The sequence below is a fragment of the Salmo salar genome, chromosome 11 (assembly GCF_965601325.2).
Source record: "Salmo salar chromosome 11, fSalSal1, whole genome shotgun sequence".
NCBI classification, from domain to species: Eukaryota; Metazoa; Chordata; class Actinopteri; order Salmoniformes; family Salmonidae; genus Salmo; species Salmo salar.
The window spans coordinates 102265496-102291515 of NC_138301.1; the positions used below are offsets into that span (position 1 = coordinate 102265496).

Sequence of the window (26020 nt, forward strand, 5' to 3'; positions counted from 1 at the left end):
CAATGATTCTCTACACTGTACTTGCTTGTTTTGTCACATAAACTGAAATTAGGCGAACTAGTAGAATTTTTGCAAACAGGAAATGGCGGAGCGATCACCTTACTGTGATTTTTGCTTGGACTGTCTGGGAGTGGTCTGAGTGGGGATGGGGAAACTGAAAGTTAGCTGTTATTGACAGAGAGGTTTGGAACTCTCTTTCTTATTGGTCTATAAACTAATTTACCACATGGTGGTGTCCCCATGGAAGGTCAAAACTTCGTACCACCAAAACAAGCTGTTTAAAACAGCTCTTACACTTAAAGGGCATTTATCATAATTTTCACAATTTAACAGTATTATCCCAACCTCATAGTGTGAAAATATATATGAAACACTTGAAAATTACGTTTTTGACTGCACTGGGCCTTTAAAGAGTGCAGGTGAGGCTACCGATGTTCTCTTCAGAGGTAGACTCGCTCTGGCAGCCAAAACAGCCAAATACTCCATCTTAACGTGAATCGATTCTCAATTGCTATACGGTTCTAGAAACAGCGTCGGGGCTCTTAACAAAAGGCCTCCGGGAAGAAGATACCTTCATCAACAGGTGGTAAAGGTAGTTCGCTTCTATGAATGGGCAACCGTGTTCACATTCATACCGAGCATAGTGGCTCTTAACAAAAGGCCCCCCGGAAGAAGATACCTTCATCAGTAGGCGCTAAAGGCAGCTAGCTTCTATGAAGGGGGTATAGGGCTATGTGCAACCAGCTGCAGTCTATTCCATCTATGCAATGATGAGAAATCCTGGAAAGTTACAGTAATGAAACTGAAGTATGTGTTTAGTTTGTATTCTTTAGTAAGAACAGTGGTCCCACTCTTTCTTCTCTAGTTAGTATGGTTGAACACACAAGCTCTCAAAAGTATACAGAGAAAAATGAAACTGATTGCCAAGGTCCTCCAAATTACTGCAGATGATACTGTCTGTGTGATGGAAGTGAATAAGACCAATCATTGAAATGATCGATAGCTCTAGAGGCTTAATTCCTCTTTCTCATTAAGAATTGATTGGCTACAGAGAGTCTCTCATCAGCTGGAAAAGTCTCAGGGGGAGACATGTAGAGGCCTCTCTGGTTAAGCACTGTTTGAAGTGGGCAATTATCTAGCTGGTGGGGAGTGGGCAATGTTAGATATATTTATGAAATAATATCCCACCTCTGTTTTCAGACAGGTGTCTTCTTTCTCAGTATGCTGTGAATCTGTCACTGCTGCTGCAAGTTCCACTCTCACCCACAGGGAGGCAGCATAGGTCCAGATACAGAGCCATCCATGCATACTGCTGTGTCATGCAAAACAGGTTTGATTTTTCCCCACATACTACCTACATAAAACATTATCCCCCTATCTTATAATTATAAAGGATTGTCCAACTGTCAAATAGGTCCCAGGCCTGGTGCCTGAGAGGGAAGTCTTAACAGGATCACTGTCTGCCACCGTGTGCCAACTAATGTCCTTTTAATGGCACTAACCCGAATGCATGTGAGTTAATAGCTCCTTCTCACCCTAGGTGTAATTCCATTTCATCCCTGATCAATAGTGATTGACTGTAAAACAGTGTATGAGGCTTAATTGCACCCCTCACCTCCCTGACATTCATCCGATCCTGTTGCGAAGCCATTTGAGCCTTTCAGTGACAGAGACAAAACAGACAAATATGACAGTTAAGCCCTTCAGCACAGGATCATATTACAGTTGTGCTGAATGATGACGTTTGAATAGACATTCACATGTCCTCTCTGACTTTCAGTGTGGAATTTGGGCCTGTCATTGTTTGTTTTATCAAAATATTGTGTATGTTCAACACCTCTGTTGGCAAAGGGCATCTTCAGTCACCGTCTATTACTAATACACTTGAGAAAATCGACTGGAGTCTTTTGAGGTGTCTGTCATATGCTGCAAATTGCACAAAAATCTATAAAAATTGAGTTGTGATCCCACTGAGTTACAGCAAGAAGATACAAAGCAAATAGAGATAAAGCCATTTGCTTTACAAGTGAGCACACAATGCATTTCAACACCAGTAGATGCCTTAAGAGCATTTCTGGTGGAAACACAAAGCATGCTCCAGAAACATTGCTCTGGCCCTCAATGTTATAATTCCTAACAATTTTGTGAGTGCAAAACTTGTTTCCATGTATGGCTGCTGCTTGCTTTGTTCCACATAGTTTCCACTTCACCCACCAACAACATTAAAAAACATACTGTGTCCACAGCACCTCAGTGGTTATTGCCTCTGCCATGTGATGTAAGATATATTTTGTACTGAAGCTTTGAAATTATATTTCCATGATGGATGAATGATTGAAAACATTGACGGTTTTAAGTCTGTTTGCTCTCCATATGTCTTTAAATTCACCTCCCTTCCAGTAATTCAAAAGTATTCTGTAGTCTCTTACTCAGTTGGTATCACTCCTCATGACAGCCACCAGGTATGATTTTAGCAGGCCTTTGCTTTCTTTTCACTGGAATTCATTTACATTTTACAACTCAAACAAATGCCCATTGTTACTGTTACTATTACACCATAACCATACTCACAAAATATGAGTCTTGGTGGATCTCTCACTCTCTCTCTCTCTCTCTGAGGCGTAGATGTCAACAAGGTTAAAACCAGGTCCAGCTACAGGGTCAGCAGGTCAGGGTTGAAATTGAGTAATCCGGCACGGCTCTGACAGACACTGTCCTTTGTTTTTACTCAGTCACGTCGATCATTCCATGCAAGCTAACTTAATGAAGCAATAATGCATAGATTCTGCTATACATTCTAAATAAGCAGGAGGCTCCGTGGCTGGCCAAACAGTGACCTGTGTAACCATTTGCAGTAGGAAAAGGTCATACAGGGTTTGTGCTCTAATTAGAGTGGAATGTGTGGTCATCCTAATCACCTCTGCCACCCCGTCACGTCTCTGCTGCAACACAATTCTCATTACATAAATCAATTTACCAGTAATTGAATTGCCTACTCTAATTGTGTGTTAATTATGTGTCCCTCCCTGGTAGTGCAGCATGGTGGCCCAGAAAAGAACAGGCTCTTTTTAGGGTTATTTAGGAGAGAAGAGAGAGAGATGATTTAGGAACTGCATGTCCAACTCACAAATTGGAAAATACTTTATGGAGGGAAATAGTGGGAGCGTGGTGTGAGATTAGAATTAGTGGCATAAGTGCTTCATCAGCCACAGTGTCTGGAATGATATTTGTGGAAACTTTTCTCATGCAGATCTGAAACATAGCTGCATGTATTTCCCTGTATACTCCCACCCTACCCATGACCACCACCCAAAAACACATTCTCTGCACAACCAGGATTTGCATAATTCATTTTATTTTGTATTATTTTTTATAGTTGTTGTAAATTGGCTGTTTTTTTGTTGAACTGGACATCCTGTAAAGTCAAGCCTGAAGCCCTTAGCTGAGTTTGCACATCATCCTCTTCGCTGAAAAGTTGAGGGTTGGAGAGTAGAGCGGGGCTTTCATCCCTCTCTCTCTCTCGCTTTAACGTTCTCTCTCTCTCACTGTATCCTAACTCAACCCTTTATTGATCCTTTTTTTATGGTGAACCTTACAGCATATTTACACATCAAACCCACTGTATAACAACGTCCACATAGACAACGCAAGGAGGATTAAACTGAAACGTTTGTTTTTTCTAATTCATATTTTTTGCAGTCTTAACTTTTCTCCTTTAATCCTCCCTCCACCCACTTTATGTTCTCATGCTGGGTTTGTAACGAGCTTGTCATTGGTGTCATCACCATCGTCATCATCATCATCATAATCTCAATTTATAGAACTCTTTTCAATAAATTCCTCTTAGACAACAGCTGTACAATCGTACACAGTGTTTGACTTTTATATATATTTTTGGGGAATATATTAGTTAAACCTAAAATAAAAAAAAATCATATCTGAAAGAAAAATGTATCAATATCCCAAAGTAACAAAATCATGCATGTTTTATTGTTTCTGTCAATAAAAACCCAAAAGATAATATTATTGATGGGATCTGTTTTTATTTACACTAAAATTGGCACTGTTTTTATTTACACTAAAATTGGCACTGTTTTTTAAGTCTTTGTTGCTGGAAACTGGAATGATCTTAGAGAACACTCGATGACTCTATGGCGTGAAACACTCTCCTGGTAAGTCAGAGACCTGCTCTAAAAGGCAGGTTTTGACAAATAAAGAAAGACCAACAGAATAACCTTGAAGAGCCATTCAGCCCTCAAAAAATGAGATCCAATGTGTGTAGATAAATACCCTTTACTTCAGCTTTAGACTGTGGAAGTTTTCTCCTACGGACGGAAACCCTGTGACATACAGTAAGTCATGTCCTCGTACGATTTTCTCAGGACATCTGTGACTCGTCATCTCCCTATACCTTGCCAGGTGAACCCACCTTTTCAGGGAGAAAAATCCAAAGGAAATTATTGATTTTCAAAATTCTTCTCGCAAAGCAGCATTCATTGACTCAGGTAAATCAAACAACCTAAAAAGACAAATGTAACTTTGAAACTGACAGTAAAGAACTCGGAGTGCTCAATCCCAAGTTTGGCAGGCAGAGGGTAGGGGACACGGTCTTCAGTTTCCAGTGTTTCCATGTCAAACAAATGCTTGACAGTTGATCCCAAGTCCTTGTGTGTGAGCAAAAATACGGATGTGTGTGTACATGTGTGTTTGTGTGTCTCTACATACTTATATATTCAGTGCAAACACATTTGCTGACCTTGGATGAATCCCATCTTGACCTTTGACCCTCAACTCTAACATTTCAAGCAGGTCGGTTGAACCTATAGCCTGTCCCTGACAATCCCAACCCCCTTGCAGGTTTTTTCTTTCTTCCACTTCCTCAAAGAGACGGACAGACAGGCAGACCTTGTGTGTACCGTGCCTGGTAGCGAGCGGGCCTACTGCTGCCAAGTAGCCCGCTATCCCCCCACCCTTTCCCCAGTCCTAGCACAGCCCAATGTACTTGAGATTGTTCTGGATGATCACATCTGTGACTGCATCGAACACAAACTGGATGTTGCTGGTGTCTGTGGCGCAGGTGAAGTGCGAGTAGATCTCCTTGGTCTCCTTGTTGCGGTTGAGGTCCTCAAACTGGCGCTGCACGTAGACCGCTGCTTCCTCGTAGGTGTTCTGACCTCTGTAGTCGGCGAAGCACACGGTCAAAGGGATGCGCTTGATCTTCTCGGCCAACAGGTCCTTCTTGTTGAGGAAGAGGATGAGTGAGGTGTTGGTGAACCAGTTGTTGTTGCAGATGGAGTCAAACAGACGCAGGCTCTCTGCCATACGACTCTGTAGAGAGGAGGGAGGGAGAGAGAGAGAAGAGTCAATGATGAGAATTTTTGTTTGCGTACTGACATGAGACACAGCCTATTGATATGTGGGAGAATGGCTGTTCAACAAACAATGAACCAGCTATCTCACAGGATCCTTTGAATGCTATTTTACATACAGGCTGTTTGTAGCCTTGATTGTGTTAAATTAATTCGTGTATTTAATCTATCATTTTTATTGATTGTGAATATGATTTGCTTCAACTGTTATATCTGCCCAAAAATGTAATACAATGTTGCCAATAACGCATTGAAAATGAGAAAAGGTTTTGAACCTATAGTGTAGATAAAATAATATTTGTGGCTATTGCTCTGCACGTCACAGATTTCCACTCAAGCAGCCAAAGGTGTGGCTTCTATGTTGTGTAAGCATGTACTGACGACTCGGTCAGACAAAGATCTGCACTTAAACTCTCATCCCGCAGGAAAACAGAGCACATGTCTCCTCTCTGTCAGTAACCTTAGCATGAGTAGAGAAATGTTACTGCCCACATAAACACTAACTGAGTTACTGGAACTATGCACAGTAAAATAACACATCAAAGACTTGTTTTTTAGGTCAGATGAGTATGAAATGTATCACAAATCAAAGGTATTATGTGTGTTACTCTGAACTTAACCATGTACCGGAACAATTGCCAGTGTGAACAGTTGGACTAAGCGACAGAATAGACTTGATAGGTTGAGTACATCTCTTAAGCCCAACATATACTCAGTGATGACATATTTACGCAACCCTTCAGCTTTAGTCATGGAAGCATAAGCATAGCCTGCCTGACGTAGGCTTTGCCCAAAACACAACTTCACGGTCTCTTCTCTTTCTATGATTGCTAGACTGTATTTTTGGGCTTATTTTAAATGACACATATGCATATCTTGTGGTTCTTTGTTTTTTTTACCACCAGACTAAGACCCATTTGTTTTGTGCTGCCTCAGAGATGTTAGCTGTGCGTTATCTAAACCCCTAGGATAAGTTGGATTTCTCTCCTAAAACTGTCTTCTCTTGGTGAATGTTTGTGTTTCAAACCTCTAAAACTCATTAAATGTAAAAACAAAGAGGACTTTAACAGCTCCCTAAAATACTGGCATACTGAAAAATATTTGCACATATTACTGGGTAGAGTAGTTGTTATAGAAGAATAACAAGGAAACAGTTGCTGATCATGCTGGGCAGTTGGTGAAGCCAAATGTGAAAAGATGAACAATCAGACTGACATTATCAGTACAGATGCAGCAAGTAGAGCACAGTAATGGATTATGCTTTTCCAAAGATGTACAATATCTATGTGACTAACAAAAACCTTAGGCCTGATAGATCTGATATTACATTAAAGCCCCCAAGTTTTAAAATGATTAACAGTAGACGTACTGCAAGAATGTGCCTGTGTGTGTGTGTGTGTGTGTGTGTGTGTGTGTGTGTGTGTGTGTGTGTGTGTGTGTGTGTGTGTGTGTGTGTGTGTGTGTGTGTGTGTGTGTGTGTGTGTGTGTGTGTGTGTGTGTGTGTGTGTGTGTGGTGTGAGAGAGAAATATGTATGAGGCTGCAGGCATGTGGTGTGTATCCAGTAGCTTGTGACTGAAGGAGGAGCTCATTTCGAAGACTGGGCTGCTGTTTCAAAGGTTACACAAAATATCATGGTGCTCTGAGCAAATCACAAGATCATGAAAGAGAGAAAGAGAAAGAGAGAGAGAGATGTGTGCAATGTTAAGGGACTAGGCAAATAAACTCAGATGCCTTTATACTATAAATTCTATGAACCAATCATCTGAATATACGGACTTGTTATGGATCTAAAGCAGCTCTTGGTGGAGCTTAGAGATTCTCCAAACAGGAACCAGTGCAGTGGCGTGAGACGCAGGCTCTTTTCTCTGGTATAAGTAGGCATCCTTGGTGTCCACATCACCAACAAACTATCTGGTCCAAACACACCAAGAAAGTTGTGAAGAGGGCACAACAACACCTTTTCCCCCTCAGAAGACTGAAAAGATTTGGCATGGGTCCCCAGATCCTCAAAAGGTTATACAGCTGCACCATCGAGAGCATCCTGGCCGGTTGCATCACCGCCTGGTATGGCAACTGCTCGGCATCCGACCGAAAGGCGCAACAGAGGGTAGTGCGTACGGCTCAGTACATCACTGGGGCCAAGCTTCCTGCCATCCAGGACCTCTATACCAGGCGGTGTCAGAGGAAGGGCCAAAAATTGGTCAAAGACTCCAGTCACCCGTCATAGATTGTTCTCTCTGCTACCGCACGGCAAGCGGTACTGGAGCGCCAAGTCTAGGTCCAAAAGGCTCCTTAATAGCTTCTACCCCCAAGCCATAAGACTGCTGAACAATTAATCAAATGGCCACCTGGACTATTTGCATTGAACCCCCCCCCCCCCCCCCCCCCACTCGCTGTTTATTATCTATGCATAGTCACTTTACCCCTACCTGTACAAATTACCTCAACTAACCTGTACCCCCGTACATTGACTCGGTACCCCCTGTATATAGCCTCATTATTGTTATTTTATTGTGTTATTTTTTTATTACATTTTTTACTTTAGTTTATAGTAAATATTTTCTTATCTCTATTTTCTTAAAACTGTTGGTTAAGGGCTTGTAAGTAAGCATTTCACGGTAAGGTCCACACCTGTTGTATTCGGCGCATGTGACAAATACAATTTGATTTGATAATAGGGACTGAGCTCAGGGCCCTAAGCAGTGTACACTAAATAAGGTCAGAGCCAGTGGCTCATGCCCTCCACGTGTTCTCAGAGGTTCTACGCCAGAGCCCTGCTGCGTGGAGAGGAAGGCAGCAGCCCACTCACTGTGCTTTGGGATCCTCTATACTCCATACCTGCCGACTCCATCATAGTAAGAGTTACAGCTTCTCTGAGGGAGAGGGGCAAGGAGGGAAAGGGGAGTGGGTACCAGGGTAGCAGCACACAGCATGAAGCTCCCCCTCCCATAGACACTACACACACCATCACCCTCCCTCTCCATGGCCTCCTGGCAGTGCCCCTTCTCCCTTAGCACTCTAGACACACAAGCCTACGCTTAAGTATTAATGAGGAGGTTCAACCCTGTGTTAATGCTTTGTTTCCAGTAAATATATATCCTGGAGTGAGTGAAGAGCCACCCCTCCATAATTCAATTCATTAAGGTTCGCTTCATATGGCACTACCATATAATTGGCAGAGCCTCAAAGAAAAGGGCTCTCTATACACATACACTCTCTCTCTTGTCTCAGTCCTCTCTCCTCTCGCTGGCTGTACACTGTGCTGCTGCTCTTTGCAACATCCAATCAAAATCTCTGGGTTCTGCAACATTCAACTAAATGTGCAGCCTATAAACAACATTTAATTCCAGGATGATTTGAATTCAAGAAGGTTCCACAAGTAATTTTTATGTTTCAATGTTTTACTGCCATTGATGTCCCCCATGCATTCTCCATACCATAATAATTATGATTTATAATGTATACATTCATCAAGGACTCTAAAGTCTAACTCACATGACTACTACTGCTTGCTAGACACCCCTATTATTTACAGGCAAAGGTGTTGGGTTACAACACAGTGCACTTTGCTGTGTGTTGCTTAACATCACAAGTCGAACTCATTCCACGCAGGGGCGAGTGTCTGCGGGTTTTCACTCCTCCCTTGTACTTGATTGATTAATTAAGGTCACTGATTAGTAAGATACTCCCCTCAACTAGTTGTCTAGGTCTTAATTGAAATGAAAAAACTACAACCCAGAGCCACTAGGCCATCCATGGAATGAGTTTGACACTCCTGGTATACATGCATGGTTGGGAGAAAACATGAAGGTGGCTTTGTAGAAATGCTCTATGTGGATTATGAGAGGCAAGGACTAACTGAGTTTGAGATCTTAAATTATGTTTAAATATTGACTACATTTTCTTGCATAGTCGGTGAGTGTTTCAAGAGCTAAGCCAAGAGTGGAATGCCTTGCAAAGGTATTCATCCCCCTTGGAGTTTTTCCTACTTTGTTGCATTACAACCTATAATATCAATGTATTTGTATTTGTATTTCATGTAATGGACATACACAAAATAGTCCAAATTGGTGAAGTGAAATGAAAAAAATTACTTGTTAAAAAATTATAAAATAAAATAAAAAAACGGAAAAGTGGTACGTGCATATGTATTCACCCTCTTGCTATGAAGCACCAAAATAAGATCTGGTGCAACCAATTACCTTCAGAAGTCACATAATTAATTAAATAAAGTCCACCTGTGTGCAATCTACTGCAAGTGTCACATGATCTCAGTATATATACACCTGTTCTGAAAGTCCCCAGAGTCTGCAACACCACTAAGCAAGGGGCACCACCAAGCATGCGGCACCATGAAGACCAAAGAGCCCTCCAAACAGGTCAGGGACAAAGTTGTGGAGAAGTACAGATCAGGGTTGGGTTAAAAAAATTGAACATCCCACGGAGCACCATTAAATCCATTATTAAAAAAATGGAAAGAATATGGCACCACAACAAACCTGCCAAGAGAGGACCGCCCACCAAAACTCATGGACCATGCATGGAGGGCATTAATCAGAGAGGCAACAAAGAGACCAAAGATAACCCTGAAGGAGCTGCAAAGCTCCACAGCGGAGATTGCAGTATCTGTCCATAGGACCACTTTAAGCCGTACACTCCACAGAGCTGGGCTTTATGGAAGAGTGGCCAGAAAAAAAAGCATTTGCTTTAAGAAAAAAATAAGCAAACACGTTTGGTGTTCGCCAAAAGGCATGTGGGAGACTCCCCAAACATATGGAAGAAGGTACTCTGGTCAGATGAGACAAAAATTGAGCTGTTTGGCCATCAAGGAAAATGCTATGTCTGGCGCAAACCCAACACCTCTCATCACCTCGAGAACACCATCCCCACAGTGAAGCATGATGGTGGGGACTGGGAGACTGGTCAGAATTGAAGGAATGATGGATGGCGCTAAATACAGGGAAATTCTTGAGGGAAACCTGTTTCAGTCTTCCAGAGATTTGAGACTAGGACGGAGGATCACCTTCCAGCAGGACAATGACCCTAAGCATACTGCTAAAGCAACACTCGAGTGGTTTAAGGGGAAACATTTAAATGTCTTAGAATGGCCTAGTCAAAGCCCAGACCTCAATCCAATTGAGAATCTGTGGTATGACTTAAGATTGCTGTACACCAGCGGAACCCATCCAACTTGAAGGAGCTGGAGCAGTTTTGCCTTGAAGAATGGGCAAAAATCCCAGTGGCTAGATGTGCCAAGCTTATAGAGACATACCCCAAGAGACTTGCTGCTGTCGTTGCTGCAAAAGGTGACTCTACAAAGTATTGACTTTGGGGGGTGAATAGTTATGCATGCTCAAGTTTTCTGTTTTTTTGTGTTATTTCTTGTTGTTTCACAATAAAACAATATTTTGCATCTTCAATGTGGTAGGCATGTTGTGTAAATCAAATGATACAAATCCCCCAAAAATCTATTTTAATTCCTGGTTGTAAGGCAACAAAATAGGAAAAATGCCAAGGGGGTGAATACTTTCGCAAGCCACTGTATGTCTCTCAAACTCAACTCTGGACCTTGAAGCCTATTCCACTTCATTGTTCCCCTCTATTCAGGGACTGATTTAGACCTAAGACACAAGGTGGGTGCAATATCAGGTAGAACTAAAAACCAGCAGGCTCCAGATCTCGTAGGGTAAGAGTTGAATACCCCTGCTCTATGTCATCCTATCTGCTGTGAAACCCAGTTTCCAATTAGACATAATTCCCTAATCATTAATATAAAATTGTATTACCTTAACTCGTTTAATTAGGACTTTCATATTAACTTGTTAAATTGAAGCGTGAGAAAGTATGCCTACGCTCCTTAGGAGATTTTAAACCTGTTGATAAGTGTGGTCCTATTCTGGATCCTCTCTGGAGTCACTGGACACTTTAATTTAACATCTCTACTATGTCTATGGGGCTTAGAGTGCAATCACAGATCACTGTAACAGCTCTTTGAAATGTATGTCCACTGTACACCACTCCAACCAACAAGCCCTTGTACTTCGTTCTCACCTCACATACACACAGTATGCAACCCAGTTGTTGAGTGCTCCCTACCGCATACAAACATTCATTTACTTACAGTACACGCACCCATGCAGGCAGAACACACACACGCACGTGCACACACACCTCATATCTATTCTCTCCAGTGCTGCTGTGTGTTGTACAGTCCTCCTCCCCCTCCCCTAGTCACAGCTCACTGTCAACAGCCCAGGATTAGGAGCGTTTGACTGGTCTGTTGCTAGGCAACTGAAGCCATGGCAACCAATTCATTATGAAGACAGAGATGGGACAGGGTAAATGCATCAGGGAATATGGGTTGGTGGGTCTAAAATCCCTGTGTAGCATGCCCTACCAGTGATTCAGCACTACACTACATGTGATGGAATAAGAGAGAGTCGAGATCTAATTCCTAATTCTATGGTTACAGTACTCATGATCCTGCCCATTCATGTCCTCTTTGCTGTCATTCAGCCCTCTATTACATGTTAGCATATCATAGTCAAAGGTCATCATGTGTTCCCCAGCCTCCTGTATCCAAACTCTTCCTTGAAATTACCTCTGGACCTGTCCTGTCCTTTCGCTGCAGATCAAATCTACAGGCAGACACACACCCTACCCACTCTCTCTTATCTTCTCTCCCTTTCTCACCTCTCCCCTAGATCAAGCGCTAGGCAAGCACTATAAGTCATTACAGCTCACAGAAACCAATATTCCAAAGCTAAACAATTAGCTATGTTATTGTTACATCAGTTTGTTCATCATTTGTTCTTGTCTGTCAATGGCTGAGAGACATCACATGGGCTATCTAATCCAATCAGGTGCCTTGGCAAAAAAATATATAATTTAATTGGACATTCAACATCAGCCGATTGTGCAAAGGATGTTGGCAGTTTAAGGTAACCATTGCAACTGGGTCCATTTTGTTAAAGGGCATGGCTGAATGATGACTGTGGTTAGTGAGTTGAGTAGGTTAGTTGAGTGGTCCTGTGTGGCTCAGTTGGTAGAGCATGGTGTTTGCATGGTGTTTACAACGCCAGGGTTGTGGGTTTGATTCCCACGGGGGACCAGTACGGAGAAAAAAATGTATGAAATGTATGCCTTCACTATTGTAAGTCGCTCTGGATAAGAGTGTCTGCTAAATGACTAAAATGTTATACTATAGTGCCATACCCACTCCATTACTCATGTAATTGTAGAGAAACCTCAGTCACTCTTCTCCCAGTTCTGCTATGGCTCTCTAGGAAGCTTTATCTTGATCATTTGTTTCCTGCTCTCTCCCTATCTCTAACCTAAAGACTCCTCTATCCTTAGCTGTCCCATTCCCCCACGTATGTCAACCCATCCACCACAGTCCATTTTGATTATTAACGGTCCCAAAAATAAGGTTGAACGTAGACCATCAAACATACACATACACTGACAAAAAAAACGGTGGCATCAGTAAACTGCCAAGAGATAATGCCAGGGGTTCCTTCTTGTCTCATAGTGAATCAAATAAGGATTTCTGCACCGATACACACACAAAAAAATAAATACCTCAAAATATATTCTTGTTTAAGACCGAGTCATTCTGTCCTTCGTGAGAGGGGGGAGAGAGAGATTGCTATTTGAGAATGAGCGGCGTCAACTCCCTCAGAGGAGGTATGGGGGATCTCAGGGAGGTAGCCACTGAGAATCTGGGCCAGCCCTAATGCTGTCTCTCTCCCCCTGACTCCCTCCCTGACTCTCTTCCTCCCTGACCTCCTAACTGTCTCAGAATCCCTCCATGTCTCCCTGCTTGCCTCCCTGCCAATCCCTGCCTCTTCAGACACATTCTAATCTGGCTCCAAAGGTTTATGAGACACATTGGGACATAATGTTACCTGGGGATTCTGTGTCCATTGTGTGTGAGGGTTTGAAGTTATGGTTTCAAGATACAATACATGACCAAAAGTATGTGGACACCTGCTCATCGAACATCTCATTAAAAAATCATGCCCATTAATATGGAGTTGGTACCCCCTTTGCTGCTATAACAACCTCCACTCTTCTGGGAAAGCTTTCCACTAGATGTTGGAATATTGCTGCGGGGACTTGCTTCCAATCAGCCACAAAAGCATTAGTGAGATGGGACACTGATGTTGGGAGATTAGGCCTGGCTCACAGTCAGCGTTCCAATTCATCCCAAAGGTGCTAGATGGGGTTGAGGTCAGGGCTCTGTGCAGGCCATTCAAGTTCTTCCACACCGATCTCGACAAACTATTTCTGTATGGACCTCACTTTGTGCATGGGGGCATTGTCATGCTGAAACAGGAAAGGGCCTTCCCCAAACTGTTGCCACAAAGATGGAAGCACAGAATTGTCTACAATAATAGCCATAATTCCTCCTCCACCAAACTTTACAGTTGGCACTATGGATTCGGGCAGGTAGCGTTCTCCTGGCATCCACCAAACCCAGATTAGTCCGTCGGACTGCCAGATGGTGAAGCGTGATTTATCACTCCAAAGAACACGTTTCCACTGCTCCAGAGTCCAATGGCCGCAAGCTTTACACCACTCCAGCCAACGCTTGGCATTGCACATGGTGATCTTAGGCTTGTGTGTGGCTGTCGGCCATGGAAATCCATTTCATTAAGCTCCCAAAGAACAGTTCTTGTGCTGACGTTGCTTCCAGAGGCAGTTTGGAACTTGGTAGTGAGTGTTGCAACCGAGGACAGCCGATTTTTACGCTCTATGCGCTTCAGCACTCGACAGTCCCGTTCTGTGAGTTTGTGTGGCCTACCACTTCGCAGCTGAGCCATTGTTGCTCCGTTTCCACTTCCCAACAACAGCACTTACAGTTGACTGGGCAGCTCTAGCAGGGCAGAAATTTGATGAACTGACTTGTTGGAAAAGTAGCATCCTATGATGGTGCCATGTTGAAAGTCACTGAGCTCTTCAGTAAGGCCATTCTACTGCCAATGTTTGTCTATGGAGATTGCTTTGCTGTGTGCTCGATTTTATACACCTGTCAGCAACAGGTGTGGCTGAAATTTCCAAATTCACTCATTTGAAGGGGTGTTCACCTACTTCTGGCCATGTAGTATATTAACAGAAAAACGTGTCAGAGTCAGACACCACTACTGCTGGAGCTGGAGCATCGTACATCATATGACGTGCTTGAAGGCTTGAAATACACCAGAACTTGGTTTGTACCAGAACAACATGTTTCTCTGAACACAACACGTCATATGATGTTGATTGGAATACTAACCACTGTGTAGGCCTATCAACATTCCATAGTATCTAATTAACAATTCAAATAGTATTCATATTATTCATGCTCATCTCTCAAACCTTCAAAACACATTGGGTTGAATAATCCTGTTGCAATAAAGGGGAAAGCTGTGTAAACTGTTCCAACAGACACTTTACTGATAAGGTCCCAAATCAGCTGTGGCTGCCAACCACACCCAGAGTTCATAAATAATGTCCACTGGCTGAGTTCTCAAAGACAGGGGAGGGGAGCAGTCGGGGCTCTGAATTCTTAACAATCCCTTTTTTCCTTCTCCATTCCTGACTTCCTCTCCTTCTTTCTCTTCATTTCCCCCCCGTTTCATCCAGGAAGTCAATTGTTCCTGCACCTGCGACATCCCACTGCTGAACAGTGCCCTCGCAAGCTGCTAATTCTCACAGGTACACCCTCACACCTTACACTGTGAACTCAATTAACACCTAACTGCATTTTCCTCTGAAGAATGTATTTATAACTCGCTAAAACTAATTGATTTCATGTACTAACTCAGCCAGGACCTAGTACATCTTGTCTTATTTATGTTACACGTGAATTATCAGGCCACAGTTGCCACAGGAAGGTAGAGTATAGCTAAAGGTTACAAACAAGAACACGATGCACGTTGCTTTATGTTACAGCAGCAACTTTCCCTCCCTTTCTCTAACAGTAAGATCCAAACCTCTCTGTAACTAACATGTTTTCTGGGAAATATATTGTGGATAAGGAGAATCTAGACTTCCTGTAGACCATGACAGAAGCATTCTATATTGTTTTATGAGAAGTAGCATTCAGGGGAATGCAGAAGGTTGTATAGAAGTAGTAATGAAGCAGCAGAAATAACATCAGACTCATGTGCTGTTGCATGTGTTATCTGCTCTCAATGCTTCTCGCAACAGTTAGCACTCTATCTATGAATAAAGTCTTCCTTTTTATGCTTTCACTGGGTATAGATATCATATCTACACAGAATATCAGATACATGTTCCTCTTTGAATTGTTAGATAGGGGTTGTTACTTGATCATTTACCTCCAACATTCTGAGGACACATGCTAGAGGTCAACTTGGGCCTCTGCCATTTTGAATCATATTATGATGTACAGTATATTCAATTCTGCAAAAATAAGTAGTGTGGTAAGAATTGACCTTAAATGTAATCCACCCTGAGAAGTGTGAAGAGGAGAACACCACAGTGTCATAGATAACAGCACACCCCAAGGGTGTGATGACAGAGTGTGGACAGGAACTGACTGGTTGTGTAATGGCTAATGTTGCGTGTGTTGCCCCATGGCTTCCCTTACCGTCTGGTTGTCTTCATAGAGCTTGAGGTCATAGCCGCTTAGCTCCACACAGAAAATGATGGCGGTCACGCCCTCGAAGCAGTGGATCCACTTCTTCCTCTCTGAGCGCTGCCCCCCCACGTCCACCATCTTGAAGGTGAGCTCCTTGAAGGTGAACTTGTTTTCCACGATGCCCGTGGTCATGTCGCGGGAGCGCAGGATGTCCTCCACGGTGGGGATGAACTCGTTGGAGGAGATGCGGTCCAGGTCGTTCAGGTAGTAAGCAGTGTTATCCTCCAGGTGGTACTCGTTGGAGCGGCAGAAGCACTCCTGCACCCCTGAGTCATCCCACAGGCGCTTCATTACCCCATGCAGCTCCGCTGTGATCTCCCCTTTGCTCTCGGCCGGCCCAGTCAGGGCGAAGAGCTGCACGGCGTCGTAGGCGCGGTCAGGGTTGTGGAAGTCGATCTTGAGCGTGGCGAGGGCGCGGATGATGCGTGTGAGCGAGTCAATGGCGTTGTAGAGGATGAGGGGCTTGTACTCCTTGCAGGCATCCAGATTGAAGCCTCCGCTGTGGATGATCTTCATCTGCTTGACGATGGTGCTCTTGCCAGAGTTGCTGGTGCCCAGCAGAAGGAGCTTGATCTCGCGCCGCTGCCGCTGGCTCTCCGAGCGCAGGTGACGGTCGATCCGCCGAGAGCGCCGGGCCGCCTCCTTCTCCTCTGAACTCTGCCGGCAACCCATGGTCGTCTGCCACGCGGTGAACACTGAGGAAAACGTGGTGATCGCAGAAGAGAACGTGCCGGGTGGCAAAAATGGCGTGTCTGGGATCAAACCGAAATAATCCGAAATATCAAAAAGAGCAGAGATGAGAGACTAGGCAAAAGAAAAAAGGAATGTATGTCAGAGCAGGGATAGGATTATGTTTGAATCCTTAATGCTGCAGGGGCTTGATGGGAAGAGAGAGAGAGAGACACTTTCCTTCAAACCTGCCACTCAGAGCACACAGAGAGAAATGAGAACCACAGAGCAGGAATGACTCAGGAATATTTAATTATCCTCGTGGTCTAGGGTCTGTCCGTTGGTCTTCTGTGGGTTTATCCCAGGCTTTGCAACTAGAGTTGCCGTAGAGCTCTACCAGGACATGTTGGGAGGCCCACACAGAGCCTGGAGCTGAGGCTGGACTACCTGATGCCACGGGGGCTGGGGGTCATATCAGGGGTTACCCACCTTAGGAATCTTGCGGAGCAGGAAGGGGGAGGGAGGTGTTAGTAGAGACAGTGTTCAGGGATGATGTGTAGCAAAACCCCCTCGCTCTCCTCCCTCATGGCTCTCACGTCGCCATTCCCTATCTTTGTGACTGCAGTCATCCACGTCAGTCCTTCCCGCGTTCTCTGCCTCCTTCTCTCTGGGCTATATTCTGCTCTGTTTCCTCGTCTCAGGCAACTGAAAGCCCCTGTTCCTGCCAACAAAAGAAGGAGAGGAGAGACATGAGCAATGAGCACAGAGTCATGATGAATTAGAGCATAGGAGCCCGAGAGGAACAAAGAGGTGAGCTGCTTCATAAACATCTCAACACAAACACACAAAATATAAATACTCAAATGCACACTCATAAACATGTAGACAGTGAAACACAAAAGATTGTACCCGCAAAGCTGCCAGTGTGTGTCTGCTACAAGGCATTTGAGGACACAGCACACGTTCTCTTGGTCAAAGCCCTGACCTGTATCTCAGCCCTCCAGCTGTGTAGCCATACTGTCCCTCTGTGCTCATTTCCTCTTTACTGTTTATTTCTAACAGGAGTTTCTCCCATCTATCTCATTTACATTTTACATTTAAGTCATTTAGCAGACGCTCTTATCCAGAGCGACTTACAGTAGTGAATGCATACATTTCATACATTTCATGCATTTTTTTTGTACTGGCCCACCGTGTGAATCAAACCCACAACCCTGGCGTTGCAAACCCCATGCTCTACCAACTGAGCCACAGCAGCCCTGTGTTACCATAGACCCATTCAGAGTCACACACAAGCAAACACACACATGCATACACATACATACATGCATACACACACGTGCATCCACACACACGCATTCACACACATAAAAGCAAACACAAAAGGTTTCCAGGGTGTGAAACGGAAACAGATGCAAGATTAATGTCTCTCCCCCTATCCACTCTCCTCTCACTCCCTTCTCCCCTGGCCTCTCACTCCCTTCTCCCCTGGCCTCTCTCCTACCTTCTCCCTTGGCCTCTCCCCTCCCCTCCCTTCTCCCCTGGCCTCTCCTTTCTACCTTGGTAAACTGATAAGGGGTACTGTTTATTTACTATCACAGTGGGAAATAACTGCCTCAAGTCGACAGGTGCCCCTCAGTATTTAATTCCACTGCGAAGCATGATCTGTGCCTAAACCTCCAGCTTGTGATCCTACAGGAGCACGGTTCATAAAAACAGTCAATTCTCTCAGCTTTGGATATCTAGCCTACAACAGAAAACAAACAGATTGCCTTCAAAAATACTGTCTACAAAATGCTGAAAACATTTGCACAATTTTAATGGATTATTAACATTTGCTTACATTATGAAATGATAGTGTGAATACACTGCATGTAATGTGTTGAAATACTATACATATATTACAGTGAAAGGGCTGCATTCAGTGCTCGGACAAGTTGAGAGTGAGCTAACGCCCATGGGACTCTGTGATAAATAGATGCACATTGTGACAGGACAGGCCGTATGGTATTGGCTGTGTAACAAATGTGAAATCCCGCTGTGGCCTAGTTTTGTTGGCCAGACTACACTCCTCTGACCTGTCACAGAGCGAGAGAGAGAGAGAGACCACATTTCCCAAAGCTGTAAGTCAGTGAGGTCCACTCTTGGAAAGACTGTCTGACACAGCAGAACAAAGACACAACAAAGCATCACACAACGCAAACAGAGAGAAGAGTATAGTTCTTCTGCTTCAGGCACCTGATTGCACCAGCTCTCAAAACGGCAGAGCCAGCCAAACCAGTTAGAAAGTTGCACATCACAGATTTTTCAGAGGCCATAAAAAGAGTTATTACAACAAACGGTGCAAGAGCTAATTTCGTTCTAGTTGCCGTACTGCCTCCACTGAGGTAATGTCTCTTTAGATAACTGGGCACTGGGCGGCAGGTAGCTTACAGGATAAGAGTGTTGGGCCAGTAACCGAAAGATTGCTGGTTCAAAATCTCAGAGCCAACTATTTAAAAAAGATGAGCAAGGCACTTAACCCTCGTCGCTCTGGATGAGAGCATCTGCTAAATTACTAAAACTTAAAAATGTAAAATAACTGCTGAGGAGGTGGTGTAATGTGTATTTTTTCATGATTATGCAACAATACCCCACATTTAATTCAGGCTCTTGTGAATGATATTACCCATGTCCCTCTGAATGTACAGACTGTCATACAGTTGAAAATCAAATCAAAAATCAAATCAAATTTGATTTCACATGCGCCGAATACAGGAGCAATTAGACCTTATGGTGAAATGCTTACTTACAAGCCCTTAACACTTATTTTTCTTAAAACTGTATTGTTGGTTAAGTAAAAATAGATAAGTAAAAACTTAACAAATAATTAAAGAGCAGCAGTAAAATAACAGTAGCTATATACAGGGGGTACCGGTACAGAGTCAATGTGCGGGGGCACAGGTTAGTCGAGGTAATTGAGGTAATATGTACATGTAGGTAGAGTTAAAGTGACTTGGCATTGATAATAAACAGAGAGTAGCAGCAGCGTAAAAGAACGGGTGGGGGGGCAATGCAAATAGTCTGGGTAGCCATTTGATTAGCTGTTCAGGAGTTTCATGGCTTGTGGGTAGAAGCTGTTAATTAAGGAGCCTTTTGGACCTAGACTTGGCACTCAGGTACCACTCAATTTTTAGGGCCTTCCTCTGACACCGCCTGGTATAGAGGTCCTGCATGGAAGCTTAGCTCCAGTGATGTACTGGGCCGTAGGCACTACCCTCTGTAGTGCCTTGCGGTCAGAGACCGAGCAGTTGCCATACCAGGCAGTGATGCAACCAGTCAGGATGCTCTCGATGGTGCAGCTGTAGAAATTTTTGAGGATCTAAGGACCCATGCCAAATCTCTTCAGTGAACTAAGGGGGAATAGGCTTTGTCGTGCCCTCTTCACGACTGTCTTGGTGTGTTTGGAGGGTGGTTGGGTTTATTTGTTCAGTTACATAAAGTGCATTCATTTCTAAATGGTAAAACAGGTATGTATGAAAATACCCTCAAATAAAAGGTGACATTGTTCAGTTGACCAGTTAATTGTACATGTAGGCCACTGACTTGACGGCATGACAAGGTATGCATTATGCTAATGTGAAAGCATAAACACCAGGGGAAGGATGAGGCACGAGGTCGGTCGGCAGGCCTTCCATTCCAAACATGCAGCTAGTCAGGTATAAAATAGGCACACTGCAGCGCCACCTCTGCTTACGGAACTACAGAACTCCTTTCTGATACACAGAAGTGCACCTTTGCTCGCAAGGCATGTGTTAAGTGTTAGTATCACTTCACAAACATGATATCAGTCAAGTACAATAAACCTACCCTTTCAAATCCATATGAAACTGTAGTATTTGAAACTGCATAACTGGATGCACTTCAAACCCTATTACCCAGAGCACACGTCACCAGTTCACTGAATCAAGGACAGTAGTTTTGATGTGGAAAATAATGGCGTTGTGTGCTGTAGTGAGGGTGTGTCCCTTTAAGAGTAAGAAAGAGGAGGGAGAGGGAGCGCTGAAGGGGCCATGGAGAGAGGCCAGGCCAGACTCATGTTTAATGGTGAGCACTGAGGTAATGTGATAGTCAGGGTGAGACCAACTCTGTCACTCTCTCGCCTCTCCTTCACCGCTCGTTACACACGGCACAATGGATTCCTCTCCCTGAGCTCACCCGGTATTTCTAATTCACTGTGTCGCAAATAATTACAATATCTAATCATTATTAGAAATTAGCACATGTACTGTACTGTAGTCAAGGTCTGTCACTATCGTAAAATGGGCTATTTCTCTCATGATAGTGGAAAGCACCAATTTGCCTTCTGATACAGGTCAATCATATTAGATTGGCAGGTGATGTTAATCCTCAAACAATTGGGTAATCTAAGATTCCTGGTTAACAGACATAATGCATGCACATGACTATATTATATCCTCGTAGGCATATCTTAATTTGACCAGTTTCTCACAGCAGAAAAATAATCCTGCAACAACATGAATTATTAAGTGATAATAATAAATATACATTGTTGTAGGGGTTAGTACATTTTTGGTGAGGATAAATGAAATTAAACTTTTTAAACCTCTAATATACTACAATTTGCATTTCCTGCTGCGCAGGAAAATTATCCCGGATGACAGAGTGATCAAATTAAAATAGTACATTTGTACAGTATGTGCATATTCTGTAAAACCCATACATGCATGACATTGCATCAACATGTGTACTTGTTCAGATCAACACTCGAGGCAGAATATATCACGTCCGATTGGTGTGTTGACGGTGTTTTTCAATTTGTTTGGCATGTGAATTTGTTGTCTGTTTTAAGCCTAATCTATGGCGCTTTTATTTTTTCATATCGTTTTGGGTTAGCGTTTGGATTAGCGTTTTCATTGTACCACACACCCTTAGTTACAAGCTAGCATCGTGGTTAGCCCCTGTGGCTGGGACCTCTCCAACCTGACCGGAGCTTGGATCCTACTAGCTAGCAGGCTAGCAGTGCTAGACTACCAGTGTTTTTATACATGACTAGGCCCAAATGCGATAGGTGCGAGATGATTTCCATGCGAGAGGAGAGAGAAAGGGTGAAACTTATCGATGGATGAGGGTTTGTCTGCCCTAAATGCATCACCATCAAGCAGCTACGAAAAGAGATTATCTGGTTGTTAGCTCAGCTGCGACAAAAGCAGAACCTGCTTTCAAACTTCACTGACCTAGCTGCATCCCAAGCAAATCGCATCTTGGACTTTAGTGCCTCCTACAGCCAGGGTGCCAATGAGTTGGGCAGCTTTGATCTGTTCCACTCCACCGGACAGATGGTAAGCTCAACTCTGCTGCCCAGGGGAGAGACTGGTCACTACCCAGGCGTCGGAAGTCGGGAGGGAGGCAGTCTGGCTGGCCTCCATCTATCCTGGAAAATCTGATCCGGCTATCAAACAGTTTTACCCCAGTGGAGGTGGACCTAACGGCTCTGATCCTGGAAATTTACCAACAGCCGGCAGCCGGCCAGTGGCTACAACCCCTGTCCATACCACCAGCCTACCGCGCCTCCCAATGCCATCCACTGCTGCAGGTGTGTGGAGTCAAGCTAGCCTAGCTCGAAGCCCCCACCCTCCATGCCTGAGGCAGTCCAATTCCGCCCCCCCCCCCCCCCCCCCCTTCTACTCCATCATGACCACCTTCATTGTCAGCACTCTGGCATCATTACTGAGAAAAATCTGAAGTGATTCTTCTAAATAGCATTTTATCTCGGCAGGCTTTATATTTGAAAGAAATTGTGGTTCAATTGACCCTGGTCAGTCAGTCGACTGACCCTCTCCCAGCCTCCATTTGGCTCGATAGAAGATCAGTCAATTTCGAGTGAATTTTTATTTTAATTTCAACAGCTTTCTACTTGTGATGTGCTAGACGCCTTGCTTAAGATTGATGTTAAATCTGACGATTATCTCGGGTGCTAACCCCAGCGCTTTCGGCGCCGGCAGGGTTTACATATACAAACACACAACACCAGTCCAAGTGAAGGGTTAAACCGGTTTATTACTAGCAGGCTTTGGCAGCATTCTTGATATACAAAACCCAAAACAAACAAAGTAAACACTTCGCCACCAGTGGAAGGTCCTCCAAGCTTTGTCTTTGGGGGTCCAATCCTTGTTGAAATCATAATTTCCTTCTTTAAAACCTCCTTCTCCACTGTACGCTCTCTCCAATAATTTCCTACTCCTTCACCTGCCGGGGTCAAAGAAAGAAAACTCAGGGCACAGTTAGGTAGAGGAACGGATTGGTTTCACCTGTCTGCAGTTTGGCTATTACAACTAGAGACAGGTGTGGCTGTTCTGCTGCAGTCTAGAAGTTTCCCCTGAGCTGTCTGTGGTCCTGCCTCTGGGGAATACTTCACATTGCTGTCCATGGTCCTGGCAGCCAAAAAACAAAGAAACCTTGCAGACACATAACGACCATCCACAACACAACCCCTGAAACCACTACATACCTTCCACCTCAGCATTGACCCTGTGGTCAGAGTGGTCGAAGAAAACATGACATGCATACGATAAATGTCATCAACATTACCATGTTTAGACCCCGAACGGTGGACGATCCGATAGTGGAAAGGATGGAGGCTGAGGAATCACCGGGTGATCCAGGCATTAATGTCTTTATTCTGCTTCATCCAGGTAAGGGGAGCGTGATCTGTCATCAATAAAAACTTGCGGCCCAGAACATAATATTTCAAGGACTCCAGAGCCCATTTGATTGCCAAACACTCTTTTTCCACTGTTGCATATTTGGTTTCACAGGGAATCAATTTACGGCTAATGTACAGTACAGGGTATTCCTCTTCATTAACTTCCTGCGAGAGTACAGCTCCAATTCCAGTGTCTGATGCATCTGTCTGTATAACCAGTGGCGTCGAAAAATCCAGCGAATACAGGCAGTTTTCAGTTTCTGAAATGCCTCTTCGGCTGCAGGGTTCCACTGTACCATGGCAGGTTGGGCCTTCCGGGTCAGGTCACACAGGGGTCCTGAAATTATTGCATAATCCTGGATGAAACGTCTAATAACCGGTTATTCCCAGGAAAACCCGTACCTGTTTCTTATTCACTGGTCAAGGTCAATTCTGGATCGCAGTGACCTTCTTCTCTTGTGGTTTGATCAACCCTTGCCCTGTGGAATAGCCCAGATACTTTGCTTCACTTACCCCCAGCATGCAATTCTTTGGGTTGGCTTTGAGTCCTGCTTCCCAAAGGGCATGTATGGCCGCTGTTAATCGGATTAGGTGCTCCTCCCATGTGTGGCTGTGGATTATCACATCATCCAGGTAGTCTGCAGCATACGATTGAGGTGGGCGCAGAATGCGGTCCATCAGCCTTTGAGACGTGGCGGGGGCTTCATGAAGTCCAAAGGGCAGTCGCACATATTGGAACGGGCCATCTGGAGTCAAGAATGCCGTCTTCTCACAATCTGCAGGGGTCAGAGGAACCTGCCAATGCCCCTTGGTTAGGTCAAGTGTACTAATGAACTGGGCATTTCCCCGTTTTTTTTATAATCTCATCTATTCTCGGCATGGGATTCCGAAATGACATTCAACTTACGGAAGTCATTACAGAATCGTTCTGTACCATCTGGTTTCAACACCAGGACTATTGGGCTGGACCACGCACTGTGTGACTCTTCAATGGCTTCCAGCTCCAAAAACTTCCCCACTTCTTTTATTGCAGCTCTCTTCGCTTCTGGCACCCGGTAAGGTTTTTGATGAACCCTTATCCCCGGAGGCGTGATGATGTCATGTTGGATGTGATGGGCATGTCCTGGTAAGGATGAAAACACATCTTTATTTTTCATAACCAACTCACGTAAGTCTGGGAAGGTGATACATCTCCGAGGGTAATATCTTCCAGCAGGTTCTCGGTAGAAGGAGAAGTGGCCGAAAGTACTGAAGTCTGTATGTTTGTTTCCCCACCCCCCCACCCCCACCATGCTTCTTGACTTACCCACTTTTTTCAACAGGTTAATATGATACACCTGTTCTGGCTTCCTTCTCCCTGGCTGACGGATGAGGTAGTTCATAGGCCCCATTTTCTGCAGCACCTTGTAGGGACCCCGCCATGTGGCCAGGAATTTACATTCTGTCCTGGGTACTGACACCATAACCCGATCCCCTGGGGTGAACTCTCGGGGTTGAGCTGGACGGTGGTTATACATTCGACTCTTGGGCTTGCTGTAAATGTTCCTTCACAATGTGCATTACACTGTTTATGCATTCTCTCATTTCTTTAATATATTCTATGACAGTGTTGTGGGGGCTGGGCTGTTCCCAGTTCTCTTTTGTCACATCTAGCAATCATCTGGGCCTGTGGGAAAACAATAGCTCAAATGGGAAAAGCCAGTGGATGCCTGGGGTACCTCTCTTATGACAAACATCAAAAACAGCAGCAGCTGATCTCAGTTTCGCCCATCCCGCTCCATGGTCCGTCTGAGCATAGATTTCAGGGTTCTATTAAATCTCTTGACTAGGCCGGCGGTCTGGGGGTGATATACAGAAGTGTGCAGTTGTTTGATTTGAAGCAATTTACACACATATTTCATCACCTTGGACATGAACACCCTACCTTGGTCCGTCAGGATTTCACGGTGAACATCTGTAGCAGCTTTCTGGTGATGCTCTTGGTGTTGGCACTATGCAGGGGAATAGCTTTGGGATACCTGGTGGCATAATTCACCACGACCAGTAGATGTTGAAAACCTTTCGCAGACCATGGTAAATGGTCCAATTAAAGCCATAACAATTATATCGAATGGTGTGTCCATCGCTGGCAACGGGATTAAGGGATTTCGTAAATCAGGAAGGGGTGAGGTTCTTTGACAGTTAGGACACCCCTGGCAATACCTTACCACATCCGCATACAACCACGTCAGAAGAAGTGTTGTAACACCCGTTCTTGTGTTTTGTCTCTCTGTAAATGTCCTCCCAACAAGTGGCTATGGGCCAGGCTCGGCATTGTCTGCCGAAACGGGGTTGGAACCAACAACTGCTCCACTGTGACGTAATTGGACTTCGTGACCTGGTATAAGAGATTGCTTCTCATGGAAAAATTAGGAAAAGTGAGTACAGGATTTATATACCATCTATGACCTTGACATTCTGTCTGGCGTTCTGTAGTGTGGGGTCTTCCAGCTGAGCAGGACGAAACTTTCCTCTATACTGTGTTAACTCGGAAGGAAAAATCTCATTGGTATAAGAATTTCCAGGCCCCTCACCATGCGCTTCTTCTTCCTCCTCTTCCACCATTTCTGGCCCATTTATCCCCACTC

General features: G+C 44.2%; 1 protein-coding gene across 3 annotated transcripts in view; it reads right to left on the reverse strand.

The window, feature by feature from the left end:
* Positions 1-3333: 3333 nt before the first annotated feature.
* Positions 3334-26020, reverse strand: part of LOC106563207 (guanine nucleotide-binding protein G(z) subunit alpha) — a 55222-nt gene continuing 32535 nt past the window's right edge. For 2 of the 3 annotated variants that reach the window (XM_014128552.3, XM_045690010.2), the window contains 2 exons: positions 15968-17408; positions 3334-5328 (listed from right to left, as the gene is read on the reverse strand). In XM_014128552.3, the coding sequence (XP_013984027.1) occupies positions 4984-5328; positions 15968-16690 (1068 nt within the window). In that variant the 5' untranslated portion in view covers positions 16691-17408 and the 3' untranslated portion in view covers positions 3334-4983. The remainder of the gene's footprint in view (positions 5329-15967; positions 17409-26020) is intronic. The other variant, XM_014128553.3, reaches the window with a different exon arrangement.